Genomic DNA, 17,664 nt, shown 5'->3' with positions numbered 1-17,664 from the left:
GTTGTTTTACTTCAGACAGATAAAAAAACATGTAAGGATTTCATGTGCAAAAAAAGAGAGAAACTGTTTTTGCAAGATGCTTTTAATTTGACTGTATCTACTATTGTATGCTAAACAACTCTCTCAAACCTTAATAGTACTCAGTATATAGTTGATAAAAAAGATTGCAGGTATTATTCCATAGCTATCACAGAACCTGCTGCTGATTGGTACAGGAATGTATGAAAGTAAAAGTATAAAATGCCCAAAGTTATGTTCTTTTGAGATCCTTTCACTCGAATGACAGTTAAAATACCATCACTAACGACTTTCCTTCATGCTCCCTCACATTCATCTTTCTGTGTCTAACTTCTGTCCTCTTCCTCTTTGTTCTCAGCTTTTCTCCCCCACATTTTTGATAGATCTCTCTCTTCTTCACTCTGTGTTTTGGGCGCTGAGATCTTCATAGTCAAAAGGAATAGTGTCTGTAGAAGAAAAAATGAAAAACTCATGAGCTTACTTAATTGTGTATGATGAGAGCCACAGTGACAGTCACGCTCATCCTGCAGACTCACCGTTGCATCTGTACTTCAGATTGGACCAGATTATATTCTCCTGTGAGAAGCAGAACACACCCAGTCTCCCTCCTCTCATACTGGTGTCAATAATCGCCCCTGTGTCGGCCACCAGGTCTGAGCCCTCAAAGAAGCGAGCCCTGAATAACGGGGGGTGAATAAGTCTCACAGTTCACACAGTATGAATGTGTTTTTTACTTTTAGTGTGGGTGCGTGTCTGTTTATACCTGATATATCCGACCTGTGGTCTGTGCTGGAGGAACCAGCGGTAGGATACCTTGTCCTTCCAGCCCACATTCCTCGGGTCCCTCCACAGGAGACGGACCTGGTCTTGGGTGTCTCCTGTGTGCCAGAGGGAGTTCCTCAGATATTCTCCGGGACCCGTCTTAGACTTCACAGCCTGGTGATGAAGAGACAGATAGCACAAGAGACCAGGACTGATAACACATTACAAAAGTGTTCATGGGTGTAGGGAATTAATTAACATGCTCAAGGGCACCTCAGCAGTGCTCAGGAAGTGAACTGGCACCTCTCTGCACCGGGACACCTAAGTCCCTACGGACCCCCAAACAAACAACAACAAACTGACAAATATTTTTAGCAGTGAATTCAAAGGCTTGTATGCAGGGTGGGGCTTGTAAGGTTTCATTTCGCCTCTTAGTCCAAAATGAAAGATTTCAGGATTTGGACTTAGTGGCCTGAATATATTAAAACCATAAGCTCAGACTTTATTTGACTTTGTACAATGAAAGAGAGTAAAATGTGATTTTTACTATGTTCTCACATCTAATAACTCACCTAGACATACATTTATTTTTCATTTTCATGTTGTTTCTTTTCTCCGCCTCCGTCTTTTGTTGCATCTTAGGCTAAAGCGTTCCATATTGATTTGGAAGAAAATCAAACTGATGTTTCTAATAAATGGATGTCAGATGGACTGCAATTTCCATTTAAAGTTGAGTTTTCGTTTTGATTTTAATTGAATTGAATTGCAGTTATACTGATACTGTCAAATTAAGAATATGATGAACGTAAAACAAGGCCTTTCTGAATAGAAAGGAAGAGGTCTACATATATAAGAAGGTGTTTTTGAATCCAAACACTGTTTCTGATGGTCAGTCAAAGACCTTGCATGTGAGCAGACCGCCGTTTGTGTATAGGTGTGTGAATGGATGATGAAGCAGCAAATTATCAGATGCTTTGGTAAAGCCGCTGAAGAAACGCAGCTATTAACCAACATTTTACCTTAAGCTGTATTCCTGGATCAGCCACTGCTCTGAAGGGCGCCGCCTGCCAGTAAGTCTGTTCCGTCTGTTTCCACATCACCACGTAGAAGGACGAGGAGTCCTGGTAGCCGAAGATGAAGCCAGCGTAGTCATCATCAGTCACTGTGTTTACATGGAAGGTCCCCTCAAAGTCAACTCCACTGAACGCTGTGTAACCTTCAAATGTGGAGAGGAAACACAACATTATCATAAAGAATATAAGGAATATTTCCTTGTAAAAACATTGTCCTCGATAAGACAGTGTGAAGGATTTCTTACCTACTGCGAGGCCGGGATCAGAGTTCATGGTCTGAACTATCTCCATACCCTGTAAGGACGATAAAAGAGAAGCTTTACTTGACTTGCTTATTTGAGATACAACCAAATTATCTTGATTTTATCTTTAGAAGAACAAAATGGTGATGAAATGAAAAAGCAGTTCGGCATTACACTAACTTTGTACAGATAATGTCATGGGAAAATGTTTGAGCTTTACACAAACAAAAAATAAAAACATGTAACAGATTTAAATGGGAATCACTTTTTTTTTTTTTACCTGATTGAGGACCACCCAGTTGGGGTCAATCTGAGAGTCCCCCTCTGGATCCAGCACCACGGTCTGATAGGCTCTGAAGTCCGTCAGGGTGACCTCGGCGTTCTCTGGGCAGTGGTCGATTATGTCGATGACGTCGTCTTTGTCAAAGTCTCCTTCACATGCGTCTCCGACGTTGTTATCTAAAATATAAGGATGTAGTTTAGGGAGAAGGGACACACTGAACACACAGAGAGCACACACACTGTAGATATGCATGTAATGACACAGGCACAGATAGAAAAGTATACTGACTATCTGAGTCCCTCTGGTCTGGGTTTGGAACTAATCTGCAGTTATCAACTTCATCCAGTATGCCATCATTATCGTCATCATCGTCACAGTCATCTCCCTTTCAAGAAATAAGGACACTTTTGTAGCATCCTTAAGCAAGATACTTAAAAATAAGTTAGTTAAATGACTAAGAATGAACGTAGAGAGTTTCAAACCATCCCATCCTTGTCCGTGTCCAGCTGAGAGGAGTTGATAACAGTGGGACAGTTGTCCTTTGTGTTCTGGTGGCCGTCACCGTCACTGACAAACAAAGAAATGCAGGTAAAGCTAATGTCAGGATATCTTAAAACAAAGGACTTTTTAAACGTTTGAAATCAACTGTCAGTGCTGAAGTACTTTTGGCCTTCAGATAAAACTTGATCAGTCAGTGTCACTACAGTATTTCATGACAATGGCCGAAATTATATTTACCGACCCCCAGCGACACGTCAGTTTAAATTTGTTGTAGAAAGTGACTCTGCATCAGAATCATAAAGCTCTAAAACTTTCGATTTTATCTGCTTCACAATCTGCTCAGTGGTTATACTGAAAAAGTTACATCTATATTGTGCAGGTCTGAAGTATGTTCCCCTGATATTCTGTGAGTCAATCCCAAAAGTGTGAGGGATACCAAACATTGATTTCAATGAAGGTTAACCAATAGTTTTTAAGAAGCATCAAGTCTGTTCATTTCATCTAGTTAAAGGAATTGTTATGGAATCTGCACTTTGTACCATTGGCTGGTGGTGATAGGTTACATTCTTATTTTCACTAACTGTTAGTCAGAGGTCTCTTTAGCTGTATTTCCACCAAAAGTATCCCAGACTTCACATCACAGGAAGAACTTCTCTAAAATGTAAAAGGTACTTTTTTTTTGTCTTTATGCCCTTTCAATTGTTCTTCTGGTTGAAGCATAGGGCAGCCTTCTAAGTGTGTCGGGGAAGTGGCCGGGATACCATATGTTTTCTTGATTTTAACAGGCCATCAGCCCAATTAAAGGTCGGGTCATAGGTCATATTTACCTACTTCAAACCTTTAGGTACCAAAATTACAAACACATACCTTTATTCTAAATGATTGGCTACAAGATGCATTTCTCCAACAATAGTTTGTATCCTTGAGGCCTACCAGACCTTTCACATTTTTGAACAGCCATAAATTCATACCACATGTCATGACAGTGGGCCTACCTGTCTATGTTGTCATCACAGGTATCTCCTACGAGATCGTCATCTGAGTCAGACTGACAAACAAAAAGAAAAAAAAAACAGTCAGACTTCAGAAAATTCATCTCTTTTTTTGTTGCTGTTTGATTTGTTACCTGGTTAGGATTAATCATATCAGGACAGCTGTCACAGGCGTCTCCCACCCCATCCTTGTCTCTGTCCTTCTGGTCCACGTTGGGAACTCGCTGGCAGTTATCAAGAATATTCTTCAAACCTGAGAACAAAAACACCTCAGAGTTTTAATTTGTTGTGTCATGAGGAAAAGCCCTGACAGGAGACACAAAAACAGAATGCAGTACACAGACAGCGGCTGTCGAATGCATCAGCAGATGGCAGTGTTTGTTGAAGGCAAAGGTGAAATAGTTTCCAGTGGCCTCCAACGCCTGGCAGAGGCTTACCGTGGAAAAACGCTTTTAGAGTGGAGACAGACATGACCAAGCACTCAGCAATCCAGTCTTGGAGCTAAAGACATAACCAAACGATCGAGGGGTTGGAGTTCTGCCAATGTGAGTAAGCAGGGGTCACTGCGCAGAGTCTAAACATGCAACCTGCGTAAGCGTGTAAAGGTAAACGCACAACGTCTACAAGTTTAAACGCTGTTTCCAATGGAACAAATGAGAGCTGCTCTTAAATGGGCAATCAAGTGAGGTATGTGAGACAAGTTTGTGGGACAACACGTACCATTCCAGTTGGAACATTTGAACATTTAACACTGTTTTCTACTGTGCTTTTTTTTTTCTTCAGCCTTAATAATGCCTGGGTTGTTTTCCTGAAAGCCTGTGATCTAAGTGGTAGAGGATGTGAAATTTGAAACAGACACAAAAAAACCTGGAGAATGTTTTGAACAGATTAAGTGGTGCCCTTCCACATTTTCCACCAGACAGGGTGGTAAAGGTTGTGTTCTTGTCCAGACAGTCTGCGGTTTGGACAACCCTCTCACACACGGAAGTCTTTTAATGTGATTATCAGCCATTAGCTTTCACGATGGGTTACGAACTTTATTACCTCTTATTAATGCAATAAAAGCCATAAAAGTCCCGTTACTACAACTCTCACCATCCAACCTTTGAAGTCACTTTGACTATTTATAAACCTGCCCGTTGTCGTGAAGAAATCACAGAAAATGTAACTAACACACCCACTTACCATCTCCGTCCATGTCATCATCACACTCATCTCCCAGCCCATCCTTATCAGTGTCCCTCTGATAGGGATTATCAAGGGTTATGCAGTTGTCACAGGCATCGCCATGGAGATCTTTATCGCTGTTCTTTTGGTCCACGTTAGGGACGAGCCAGCAGTTGTCCTGAGACATAAGAATATATATATTTTATTGAGTAGTACAAGAGCTCAGTGGAAAAATGACAATTCTTTTCATTTCACTTTGGAGACCCCCAACATGTGTGAGTAACCTACATCTATGTTAATAATGCCATCACTGTCTGCGTCATCATCGCAGGCATCACCCATCCCATCCCTGTCTGCATCCTCTTGGCCAGAGTTCGGAACAAACACACAATTATCCTGGAAGAAAAAAGAACAGGAAGGGCATAATGACGTGAAGTCTTACACTCCGGCTAATTACATGCAAGAGAGGCTAGTGAACGTAGACATGAGTACCTCCTTACAGTTGTTGTCTCTGCACGCGAGCTTACTGTCTGGATATGCGTCAATATCTGTGTCCTTTCCACAAACATAGCCATTACCTGCCCAACCAACGCCACACTAACTCACACAACACACACACACACACACACACACACACACACACACACACACACACACACACAGAAGAAGGAAAAGTCATGACGTAATGATGAAATGTTGAACAGCAGGGCAATAAATTATTGACAATTGGGATTAAGAAGCATAAATTTAAACAAATAAATTCAGTCTTTTCCAAGATCTAAATCTTACCATGCAGCTAATGCTGCCGTCTCTCTCTACTACACACTCGGCGTTGGCGTCGCAGGGGTTAGGTAGACCATTCGGGCACAGCCTGGTACCTCGGCAGCCGCTCACCTGGTCGCCTGTAAAGCCAGTTCTACAGTCTCCGCAGCGGAAGGAACCCTGGTGAGGACAGATTTATAGTAAAGAACCTGGGTATTCTGCTAAAAGGTGCTTCGCTATGAACAAAGTAGTCAAGTGGACTTACCATCGTGTTGTGGCAGTGTGAGTTGGCAGTGCAGCCTCCATTGTCCGGTGGGCCCAGACATTCATCGATATCCTCACACACCTGGACAACAGACAAGACGTCATTGTAAAACAAAAGATTCATACCCTGTAAAAGATGTTAATCAATCAAAGAGAATGAACTTTTAGTATACAATGAACTCATAGTTTTCTTGAACCTGTTTGTTTGTCTTGGCATAAGCTACTCCCACTCCATTTATCTCTGGTCCGGTGTATCCTAGAGGACATTGACCACAGCGGAAGCCAGGAGCAGTGTTCACACACTTCACACCTGGGAAACACGGGCCAAACTGACACTAAAGACACACAAAGAAATGATGTGATTAACTGCTGACAGGTTCTGCTTGAACATTCAAAAGCATATAATCCATACCTCATCTACATCATCACAGTGCACCCCATCTCCTGTGTATCCATCTGGACAGGGGGCACACTGGAACCCCCCCGAGTCCGTGGGGATGCACATGTTCTGTTTGAAACAGGTCCCAAGCGGGCACTGAGTCAGAGGCTGAGGCTGCATGACAAACTGCCCAGGAGTCGGAGCTGGGCCTGTGTTAGTCGGATTGCCCCTGAGACCTGTGGACACACACACGCTCAGATATGTTGAAATGACAATCTGTTGTTTTGTTTACAGGCTGTATTATAAGTCTAAAGTCTTACCACATGGAAGACATTCTGTGATGGTATTCCTCAGAAAATTTGTCTCCTTAATCTAAACCAGAAAAAAAAAACAGAATGTCAGACTGTAACGTTTGTTTTTATTTTAAAGGTTTTCATCAATAGAGGCAAATCAGAATTACATCTATTTAAATACGTCTTTAAGACATGAGTCTTAAGTCCAAGACTTGGATGGTTTGAAAAGCTTTAAGAATGTGTCTGCTGAGGTGATCTCCATAGATCTGTTTCCCTACTGAAAGGATTGTCTCTCTGTCTCAGCCAGGTCTGAGATGCTGTACAAGGATTTTTTTCGCCTCGGGCTCTTTGTTACATGCCTTTTCTCAGGACAAATCCTTTTGCTTTCAATAATAATCTGAAATCATCCACCTCTACCTCTCCTCAGGTGAAAATCCTCCAACCCCCCTTTACCCAGCTGTCTTTTGTTGAGGCTATACAGTAAGAACAATAGAGACTCTGCCTGCACTAACAGTTTGGATTCTTGACGTTCACAACAAATCTCTGATTTAATTACTAAACCAATGTTACCCCGGAAAAAGGAAATTCCAAATGTTTTGAAGCAGCCAACATTCTTCCACTTCTTAAAGTAGATAGCTCTTCAAAATAACCAGAAGCTTCTCCACATTTTCTACTACGAGAGGTTCTCTGAAATACTTCACTTACTTTTTGTTAGTTTAATGAAATACTAGCTTGATTCTGGTCAGGCCAATATCATAATATATTGCAATGTTTATAATAACACTTAAATAACTTTTCCAAATCACATGTGCATCCTTCAGTTGTGTGTCTTACACGTCTCCTCTTTTCCATCAGTACTTACTCACGAGAGACAAACAGGACCCGGACACTAAATAGGTTACCTGCTGGTTGAGCAGCTGCTTCATCTCAGCTAACATGCTCTTCAGCTCCTGCATGGTGGTCTGGTCCTGTAACACCTGCCCCCCCTGGATACCTGAAGATGACAATCAAATTAACAACAGGTTTTCATTTTTACATGACTGCATTATGTTTAATGGAGATACCATCAGACAGTCAATGGCGCTCTGTTCCCACCCAGCAGCTGCAACGCCTCCCTTGCAGAAGTCCGAGATTGAGTGTGCTCCATGGAGCAGTCTTGCAGAGTGGCCACATTGTCTATGGTGTCCTCTATGACCAACTTCAGGTCTGTCAGTTCATCCTGACCAAGAAATAAGAGAAATACAACAATGATCCAAAAGATATCTTTCTATGATCTTTCTATGCGGCATATCTCTTCCTTCAGATGTATAGTTACTCTCTCAACTGCAAACCTCTCACTCACCTGTCCACTCGTCTGCAGGGTCCAGAGAGCCACCTTATTTGAGCCAGGTGGTATTGACCCAAACACAGCGGGCAGATCATCCAAAGTGTGGGTCAGTCTGCAGTCAATATAAATGTGGAGGCGAGGCGTGCCGTGCTGTAGGCCGCTTGCATGCAGCATCACATGGTGATCCTGGCCGTCTGCCAGGGAGGGGTGGTTGAAACTGGTTGTGCCAAATCGGCCATCAGTCTTCTGGTAACGAAGGATCACTAAGGATGGAGAGAAGAGAGGGTGAAAAACAAGAGAGGGAGGGGGTGGATTAGAAAATCAAGAAATAAAATACAGAAAGCTCATAGTGTAGTTTGTCAGTTCAATAACTCACCCTTGCTCAGTTTGGCCTGCACGCTCAGTTCCAGGTACTTGGTGTTGTCTTGGGGGTTGATGACACTGAAGAGAGAGGTGGGGGCTTTGTTTTGGAGCCTGAAGGAAGAGAGGAGGAAAGCCTCATCTCGCCCTTTGTTTTTCAGGCTTCCTTGGAGTAAGTCAGGCAGGCAGTCCGGAGACACCAGCAGGTCGTAGACTAACACAGGAGAGGAGTGTTAGAAACCTGCGTTACATTGCTGTTGATGTATTTTGTGCTAAACTTGTAGGAGATTCAGAAACATTCAGTACACACCCAAGACTTTACATTTGGAAAAGTATTAGCAGTATTTTTATGTTAATGGATGGTTTGTGTCTTTATGTCTAAGGCTCACAGTGTACTGTGAGTCACCGCTGCTGAGTCAGAGCACTATGCTACTTTATTATGTGTGACAGTGTATCTGTATGTGTGTGCACATGCATAGATGCCTGTGTATGCCAGTGCGCATTCGTGTTTGTATCCTGCTGTGTGTTTTATGGAGTGGGGATCTGGAGTTGCAGAAAGGAGCAGCAGTAAACTCTTTCCACTGGAACAAAACCCAGTGCCTCACACTGCCTCACATGCACGGACACATTCATACATGTACACAAAAACACTTGAACACAGCCATGAACTGAATTCAGGACTAATGTGAACAGACAGAAAGTGGTATGGAAACATTTACATGGCAAATAAAGTGTTACACGTGCACTTTCTTAGATGGCAGGTAGTGCTGTTGTTTCTTTACCATCTAAGACTGACCTTATGTAGGTCACACTGTTCTTGCTGAACTGAAAGACGTTTTACCAGCCACAAAGAAATCAACTCCATACTAACCATTGACATAATTACCCTTGTAATTTGCGACTCTCTGCAGATCAGAAATAGTAACACCAGAGGGCAGATCATTAGGCATACATGAATGTAAAAGACAGTTTATGAAGAGTTATTTTAACTCATGCTGATCATAAGCAACACTGTTGTCCAGAAGGTGGCTAATGAAGAGAACTTACCGATGCCTTGAGCTGTGACAGTGAGCACCAGCTGCTGCAACAGCAGAGACAGAGCCACTGCTCTGGCCCACACATCCATCACCAGCGCTTCAGTACAGGATACACCTTGGGGTTGTAGCTGGATTCTTGAAGAAAGAACTGAGCGTCCTTTATACCCACTATGTCACAGATTAGTAATTCGTTTATAAACTTTCCATGGAATAATGAAAAAATCCAGATGTTGAAGCAAAACCTCAGCAGAGGTGAGATGATTTTGTGGCCGTGGCTTTTAAAGCAAAGGGGAGGGTCCTTTACTCAGCTGTTGGGAAAGTGGAGTGAAGTGGAACAGTGAAGGGACGATTTTAATAGTTTGTGGGAGTGTCTCTCCACTACCATAGTTCCATCAGTTGATTAGTCGTATATATTTTACCTGTGTGTCGAAGTTGAAGTACTATCGCTGCATGGTAGGAAAAGTTAAAAAAAAAAAAAAAAAAAAACTCCCCAAACAAAATGAAAACATGAGGTGTTTATATTATATTTGATCCTTTTCAGATTGTGTCACTTTTACTGTATCAGCTTACTGATTTTTCATGTATTTATGACACTATTTTATTGGGAGTCAACATAAGGTTTTTATTCATTAAGAATGATGTTTACTAAGTTGTGGTAAGAGACCATAAAACTCACAAGAGTTTCAAAGAGTTCAAAGTCATCCAGATTTAACAAATACTTGAAAAGGGTTGTGCTTCTGTCTGCAGAGAGGAAAACCCGATTCCAGCTGGCTTTGTTTTGTTCACAAACATCATCAACCTGTCTCTTAGATGTGAAACTGATCCCCCTATAGCTCATCTCCAGTAAGCCAATGCGACTGTGTCCCAGATGTTTTACAATAAATTCGGTTTCGTTTAACTCTTTCTACATACCCCTGCAAACCTTTTCTTAATCCCATCTGTTAAAGAATTTGGGAAAGGAAGGACAAAGAGGTCTAGACTCTGGAAACATTTCATGATAGATGTCTGGAGCTCGTCTTAAAGCTTTCTCTACTTACCTCAAGTGCATTTCAACATCTCGGCTGCTGGCTCAAGCCAAAGAGAAACATTTACCATCCCTCAGTGCATCAAGTGCGTGCGTCCGTCTGTGTTTGGCTCTCTGGTCTCTGACCAAACACCAAGCAGCCCTCAACAGTCTGTCATCAGACTTCATGCTTTAGTTGCTAAAATTGAAACATAAACTGATACACACATGAACTATATGAAAATGTCAACAATGTTTTTGTTTCTTGCATTATAGTAAAATGTATATCACCTGGCAATACTTTTGCTTTCCCCTCGCAATACTCTGTCCTCTCCTTCTGAGCTATAGATCTTTAACTGCCAAACTGTTCCCAGCTCATCATGGATCAGCTCATTGTGATTTACTTTGAACTGGACATTAAGTTTGCTAATATAGTGTTACAGGTTAATTATTAATCTGCAGTATGCTGTGTGATTCATCTGTGACCAGATCCTGCAGGACAACCACATGAATGCAGATTTGTTACAAAAACAGAGCATTTAGTTAAACCGAACTAAGAAAAGGCTATGATTTTAGTCTACAGTCAGCGAAAAAAGATGAAGAAAAAAAATCTGTTTTCATCTCTTTTTTTTCCCATAACACTCTGTTGTATCTATGTGTCTTTTGGGGTATGTTTGTCTGTCCACAAACTTCACTGTCCTGCTTGTGATGTGGACTTTGGGTGATTATAATGAGGGCTTTCTTTTATTTGATCGATATTACATTATTGGCATATGTCTATAGGATTGTTATATTTTTTTATGTAAAATGTGTGAATTCCACAATTCTGGCACATATCTGAGTGTAGATAATAAACAATTGTCTGGAAATAAATAAAAAAATTTAGGGAGGTTATTTTGTCATAAAGTTCTTAATCAGATTTCATTTCTACATCCATTTGGGGGGGGGGGGGGGGGGGGGGGGGTGAAGACAACATCGCCCCCCTTGTGCCTTAATGTTTGAAAGGGAAAAAAACACAGCCAGTGTCCTTTAGGGTGATCTCTTAGTGGACCAAACATGATTAAGTATGAATTGTATTTAATTATTTTTTTAGTATTTTGCATTTGTTATGTTCTTGCTGTTGTTAATGTTCTTCTGTGTTTGGTTTAGTTTGCTTTGTTCTTGTTTGTCAAAGCACTTTGTAAACCTGTGTTTTTAAAAGGTGCTCTTTATTATAAAGTTATGATTAAGTGCCTTCTAGAGGGCATGTGTGCTTTATAATGTATGGCGACTTTTTGTGCGCTGGTCGCATTGAGCAGGTGTGTTATTGTCCTTTCACAACATCCTGCGGTGTCTTACAAACTCAAAACTATATCAGGAACACCAAATAAAGACAAATCTCGGAGTGGTCCCTCGGGGTCGACAGGTCATTGACACCTTCTTATCGTCACTATCCTCGAGACTGCAGGTACCACGTGACGTCAGGAGGAGCCCCTTCCGTGATTGAAAACATGGCGGCCGCCATGGAGCTGAGATGCTGGGGAGGAGACTGGGGTTTGCCTTCTGTACACACCGAGTCTCTGATAGTTCTGGTAACGTGTTTGTCATCTTCTACAAAATATACCGTCATCACACCGAGATCTACTTTTAGAGCCGAAAGGTTTACTTCCTGGTTTTCTTTTCGTCTTCTCTCTGTGTCTCTGGTTAGCCTCTGTGCTAACTTACCCACTGCATTTTGTTTGTTACCTGCTCGTATAGGTGATAATGTTACCACATTCACTGTATGTTTACCCAGCAGCCACTTTAAAAAAGCTGTGACTGCATTGTCTTTGCTCTATGTGAGACTGGTCGTCAGCATTAACTTTCCCAGCTAACAAAAACGTGGTGCTTCAAGGTCAGCTTCTTGACGCTACTACTTACATTTATGTCTGTGTGTTCATTATTTTCTCTTGAATAACTAAGGACGGTGGCCGAGGTGGTAAAAAACCATGTCAGAATTTAACAATAACTTGTTTGCTGACTATTTTTCATTCGTTTGTCTCATTGAAATCATGCTCTATTGCATTTACAACTCTTGCCACAAGGTGACACTTTTGCCAATTTTCATACCAAGTAGACATATATCTGTTTACAATACACAGTTTTTTTTGTTATCTAATTTCTAATCATGTATTATTTAGGGTCTGCAATGGTTTATTCATAGCATTGGGAAAATACAATACAGATAACAACCTCATTCAATTGATTTGTGTCAAACTCTTTTTTTTTTTTTTCAGGCATATGCTAAGTTTTCTGGGGCGACAGTCTCAGTTTCTCCTATAGACTGGACATGGAAAACGCTAACAGGTGGGCTGCAGCTTCTTATGAACCAGAATGTCCGAACTTTGACGTCAAAAAGCACACGTAGAGAGTTTTAAACCTGGTTGAAAGGAAATGACTAAAAAAGCAAACAATTTAAGGTATAAATGTTCTGCAGACATTTCTTAAGGTTCCCTTTTTAACTTTCTTCATGGTAAGGAACAAAAATGTCGGGCTTTCATACTTTTCCTGTTCCTGAAGTGTAACATCTTCTCCCTGTCATTAAATCTGTAGCGACAGTTCCAGAGTTGCTTTGTGGAGACTCCGCAGTTACAGAACCAACCCAGATTCTTAACTTTCTGAGAAAACAGGTAAGAGTGGATGCAAAGAGTTCTCGCTCTTTTTCCTTCTGGGTATTATGACCCCTAAGCCATTTAGCACAAAACTGTAATAATATTTTTTTTTTTCACTTTTAGAGGTTTAATGCAGACTTTGAGCTGTCTGCCAGACAAGGAGCAGATACCATGGCCTACATCGCTCTGCTTGAAGAGAAGCTGCGACCAGCTGTGGTAACACCATCTCAATTGTGACAAAAAAACTGATATTTATTTTTTACTGTTAATATTCAAAGTGATGCTTTGTGTCCCACAGTTGCACACTTTCTGGGTGGATGCAGAAAACTACGCCAACCTAACACGGCCATGGTTTGCTTCACGCTCACCGTTCCCTCTTAACTTTATCGTCCCCGGTCGCAGTGCCAACACTGCCCTTTCTCGCATCCTTCTAACTAAAGGAGAGGCACCGCTGCACAGAATCACTGAGGTCGAGGGAAAGGTAAATCGTGACCTGTCTGATTCCTCAGTCACATGTTATATCCACTCTGTAGTTGTTACCGAAGTGAGACGTCAGTTATCATTTAGAAATGCTTCACTATTCTCTTTCCACCTCAGATCTACAGCGATGCTAAAGAGTGCCTGAATCTCCTCGCGTACAGGTTGGGAACAGGAAACTACTTCTTTGGCAACTCGTGAGTTCCTTAATTTTTCATTTGAGATAGATTTTTTTTTTTTTTCATCTCCTAGATTTTTATGTTTGGGCTTATTATGACTTTAATTGAGACAGGACAGTGGATAGAGTCAGCAATCGGGGAGAGAGATAGTTGGGAATGACATGCAGGAAAGGAGCCACAGGTTTGGTTCTATTCCGGGCCCGCTTCAAGGCAACAGCCTCTGTACATGGGGCGTGAGAACTAACCACTAGGCATGCAGCGCCTCTTTCGTTTGATGGTTATCGAGCTGTATTGTATGTTAGGCCAGAGTTTATGGATAAAACTGTAACATTTCTATTCTCCTCTGTGCAGGTGTTTTTCTCATTAAAACTTCAGTCAAACTTCAACTGTTATTATATCATGTCAGCAAAGGGGGAAACGCATGATACCCAGGAGCTATCACAGCCAGCAACAGGCACATTTTTGATATGAAGATGGAGAATTCTTTTGAAAAATGTAAAATGAAATGTTATGTTGGCAGTGTGACTTCAATCATACTCGTCTGTGTGGGGGAAAGGGGTTTTCTGAAGAGTTTTAAAGATCATTATGATCAAAATCCAACTTAAAGAACACTTTAATGTAAGGATGAGTTAAACTATGATAATATAGGTAATGCTGTTTAGACATCTCATAGCTCGATTTCACCTATTTCTCAGTATGTAATTGTTCACATGTTGGGGTGTATATATATATATATATATATATATTTTTTTTAGGCCGACCAGTCTGGACGCCTTTGTGTTTGGGTTTATTGCTCCACTATACAAAGCCGGTCTCCCCAGCTCCCCTCTGCAGAGCCACCTCAAGCAGCTGGAGAACATCACACGCTTCTGTGACAACATCCTCACGGTCTTCTTCAGCTCAGACCACCCTAGTAAGACATCTGCATGCAAGCAAGACTTTGACCTTTAACTCGGTGAAATCTACATTCACAGACTGGAGGAAAGATCACACAAGTGACCTGATGCTATGAACACGTTCCTTCTACTTACACCTGCGTTTCATTGCATGCTGGCTTTCTGTATCTTATTAATTTTTGGGTGCTTACTGCTTACTGAATTAACACAGCTCCTGTCACACCGCTTTATCTTTCTTCTTCCTCGAACATTATCTCTCTCCAGGTCCTCCTCCACCTGTTCAGGAAACAATGGATGCCAACCTCCAGAAACTAACTCAGCTTGTAAATAAAGAGTCCAACTTGATAGAGAAGGTGCTTCTGCTTTCCTTTTATCTTCTTTGCATGGGTTCATGGGTGCATGTGGCAGGTACAGTCTCAGTTGTAATAAAATACATACCAGTAGATAGTGCCCCTCATTTTTTTTAGGTTAGCGTTTCAATTGTTTTTGTCTCCTTCATGTTTCTCTAACTTGACTGGACTTCTCTCCTAGATGGACGACAATCTCCGCAGCAGCCCTCAGCACAAACCTCACAGACCGGACCCCAAACCCAATCTGGCAAGTGAGAAGAACTCAACCCCCGCCTAACCCATGCCCCTCAACCCTGATCCACCATTATAAATGGAAGGACAGCCTGCAGATTGAAGGTGCAAGTCTAAAACTGACTCAACCTCTGTAATCAAAAATATATGAATCCCGCTGAACTGTCACTTGAATGGTAAATGATCTAATAATTAATGGGTGTATGCAATAACGCTATAAAAGAGCCTTATTTTGCAGCAGGATAATGATGATAGATGTTAAAGATGTTGGTCTGAAAGTGAAGGAGAAGTGCATGTGTGAGGTTTTTAAGGACAGTCGGTGCATGTATGTGGTTAAGGCTGGTATGCTATGAAGTGGTGCTCAATGAAAGAAAGTTTAAAGGAAAGCCAAAAAATAAATGAAAAGTCCTGCAGAGAAAAAAGAGGGCACAAGATTGTCCCCATGCCGGTTGTTTTAAAACTCTTATTCATTCATTTATTTAGTTTCCTGTGAGAAATAGCTTTTTCTGCAAATTTCATATGACACATGTTGAGATGTTCTCACCTGCTCAATGAGGATATTGTATTACTGAGTTGTAGTTACATTATTCAACAAAGTAGAAGAATATCTGACTATAATACCTTACTTAGTTTTCTAATGCTACAGTTTATCATTCTGTGTTTTGTTATGCAGAATCTAAGATCCTTTAGCACCCCCTCCTAGCACACAACCATCATCTTCATAGTCACTGTAAATATCTCCAGTTAAATTCTAAGAGGATTTTAATTGTAATATTCCGTCTGTATATCAGTAGTCAACACTTTAGAGAACACAGTGCACTTGTTTTGCTTTGCTCCCTCCTCCTCTGCTTTGTATAGCTTGTAAAGTTGTAAATAGTTTCATTATTTATTAATCCTCTAATAGGGCTGATCATGTTCACTGAACCACTGAGGTAATGGGAGGGCCTTATTCACTTTATTTAGTTAGTCAGAATATAAGGGACTCTGTGTGTGTGTGTGTGTGTGTGTGTGTGTGAGAGAGAGAGAGTGTGTTTCAAAGGACTATCAGCAATTACTGTGTCTTCATCTTTAACATCCACTCACTTCTGTTGTTGTCGTCATTGTTTTTTTCTGCAGTTTTCCTCTTACATGTATTTTTTATTTTTATTTTTTTGTTGTTTTTTTTTTTTGTTAAAATTTTCCTCTTTAACATCTCCTTTTTTTAAAACTGAAGTGTCTGTCCCACTTGGGAATGCCTCATTAGCTGCCTTTTTTTGCTTTATCTGTATTGTCTGAAATTGAACTTTGAAATGAGTTGCCGGTGTTTTTGTTTTTTTTGTCTTACTGTTATTTAATGTCCTCACAGCTCATACATTCAGTGAACTCTGTCTGTTCCATTTGCCTGTTTGCATGATTTGCAACTTTAAAAAGATCCTGGTTACATTCCCTTTAAAGCACCATATCCTGAAACTCAAGCATTCGTGTGCGTGTGTCCCACATTGGTGCAGTGTGCCTTCATGACTGCTGGTGTCTGTGAACAATGATCAAAAGGTTAAAGGCGTCCTGTAGCTTTTTGATACATTGTCATAAATGATCTTTGTCATTTTCTGTTCTTCATTCTCAGTGAATGGTTAGTAACAACTTATTAAAATACAAACATGATAATCCTGCCATGTAAGCTGTCTTTTTTTTTTCCAAGCATGAGCACACCTTAGTAATTTTAATTAAAGTTGTTTAGAATCACTCAAATTGTCTTGAATAAAATCATACTTTATTAGGTGTCATCTGATTCACTGAGAGGTAAATGACCCATTTTGCCTTTGATTGAATGCCTGTTGTTTATATGCTGGGAGAATAAAGAGCTCTTTGTTTGGTCTTGGACTCAGACATGGAAAAAATAAGTAATTAGGCTGAAAGGATGGGATGCGAACTTAACATCAGATATTTTGGAAGTCAAGTCATGAGTATCTTGAGGGCGAGACTCCTGCCGAGGCTTCTCTTGGCTGGCCAGGAACCGGTTGTCAAATCTTTTCTTGCAAACAAAATCTTCCATGATTAAATATTTTGAGTTGCAATGTTTCTACAATACCAGTTTCATCCTCTTCCACTATCAATACAATTAATATGAAGTAGTTTCAAAGCGATGTATTTTAAAAAGGTATAACAGCCTCCAGTCTGCAGCGGTGAAAGTTTCCTCTGTAAGAGAAACAGATCCTCCAAAATTCAAGTATCAAAAAAAAACTCCCCGATTCAGTGTTATCGACTGAGAGCCAGTCCAAGGAAAATAAAGCTGTTACTTTTCAAAGCCCTCTCCAGGTTTTAGCTGAGGAGTCCAAAATATCCCATGTAAACCAGCATCTGTTTAACTCTCCTCCTCTCTCTGATTCCTGGAAAATGAAGTAAGGTGTCAAAGATGAGGGGAAATGTTTGAGTGCCGGGAAGACTGGTAGCACAGTAAT

At 40.9% G+C, this 17,664-nt stretch overlaps 2 protein-coding genes across 5 annotated transcripts; one reads left to right on the top strand and one right to left on the bottom strand.

The window, feature by feature from the left end:
• Window positions 1–64: 64 nt before the first annotated feature.
• thbs4a (thrombospondin 4a) lies at window positions 65–9,780 on the bottom strand. 2 transcript variants are annotated; one of them, XM_020653626.3, is made up of 23 exons: window positions 9,471–9,779; window positions 8,440–8,637; window positions 8,079–8,326; window positions 7,832–7,955; window positions 7,639–7,730; window positions 6,764–6,815; window positions 6,477–6,679; window positions 6,262–6,399; window positions 6,066–6,146; window positions 5,828–5,980; window positions 5,531–5,635; window positions 5,327–5,434; window positions 5,057–5,216; window positions 4,006–4,124; window positions 3,875–3,927; window positions 2,861–2,945; window positions 2,667–2,763; window positions 2,376–2,554; window positions 2,099–2,147; window positions 1,800–1,996; window positions 782–954; window positions 555–694; window positions 65–464 (listed from the first exon to the last, which is right to left on the bottom strand). In XM_020653626.3, the coding sequence occupies exons 1-23, from the start codon at window positions 9,547–9,549 to the stop codon at window positions 415–417; spliced, it is 2,883 nt and encodes a 960-aa protein (XP_020509282.1). In that variant the 5' UTR covers window positions 9,550–9,779; the 3' UTR covers window positions 65–414. The 2 variants fall into 2 exon arrangements, with proteins under 2 accessions (XP_020509282.1, XP_065821829.1); XM_065965757.1 differs by having other exon boundaries at window positions 3,875–4,124; window positions 9,471–9,780.
• A 2,129-nt stretch (window positions 9,781–11,909) lies between these two features.
• Window positions 11,910–16,870, top strand: mtx3 (metaxin 3). 3 transcript variants are annotated; one of them, XM_020653615.3, is made up of 9 exons: window positions 11,910–12,034; window positions 12,719–12,788; window positions 13,035–13,111; window positions 13,217–13,309; window positions 13,392–13,574; window positions 13,691–13,767; window positions 14,505–14,662; window positions 14,910–14,998; window positions 15,177–16,870. In XM_020653615.3, the coding sequence occupies exons 1-9, from the start codon at window positions 11,954–11,956 to the stop codon at window positions 15,270–15,272; spliced, it is 924 nt and encodes a 307-aa protein (XP_020509271.1). In that variant the 5' UTR covers window positions 11,910–11,953; the 3' UTR covers window positions 15,273–16,870. The 3 variants fall into 3 exon arrangements, with proteins under 3 accessions (XP_020509271.1, XP_029136961.1, XP_020509272.1); XM_029281128.2 differs by having other exon boundaries at window positions 14,910–15,053; XM_020653616.3 differs by lacking the exon at window positions 14,910–14,998.
• Window positions 16,871–17,664: the final 794 nt, after the last annotated feature.

Source organism: Labrus bergylta, chromosome 2 (assembly GCF_963930695.1).
Source record: "Labrus bergylta chromosome 2, fLabBer1.1, whole genome shotgun sequence".
NCBI classification, from domain to species: Eukaryota; Metazoa; Chordata; class Actinopteri; order Labriformes; family Labridae; genus Labrus; species Labrus bergylta.
Note: the sequence above shows the minus strand (reverse complement) of the source record. Positions and strands in the feature narration are given on the sequence as shown.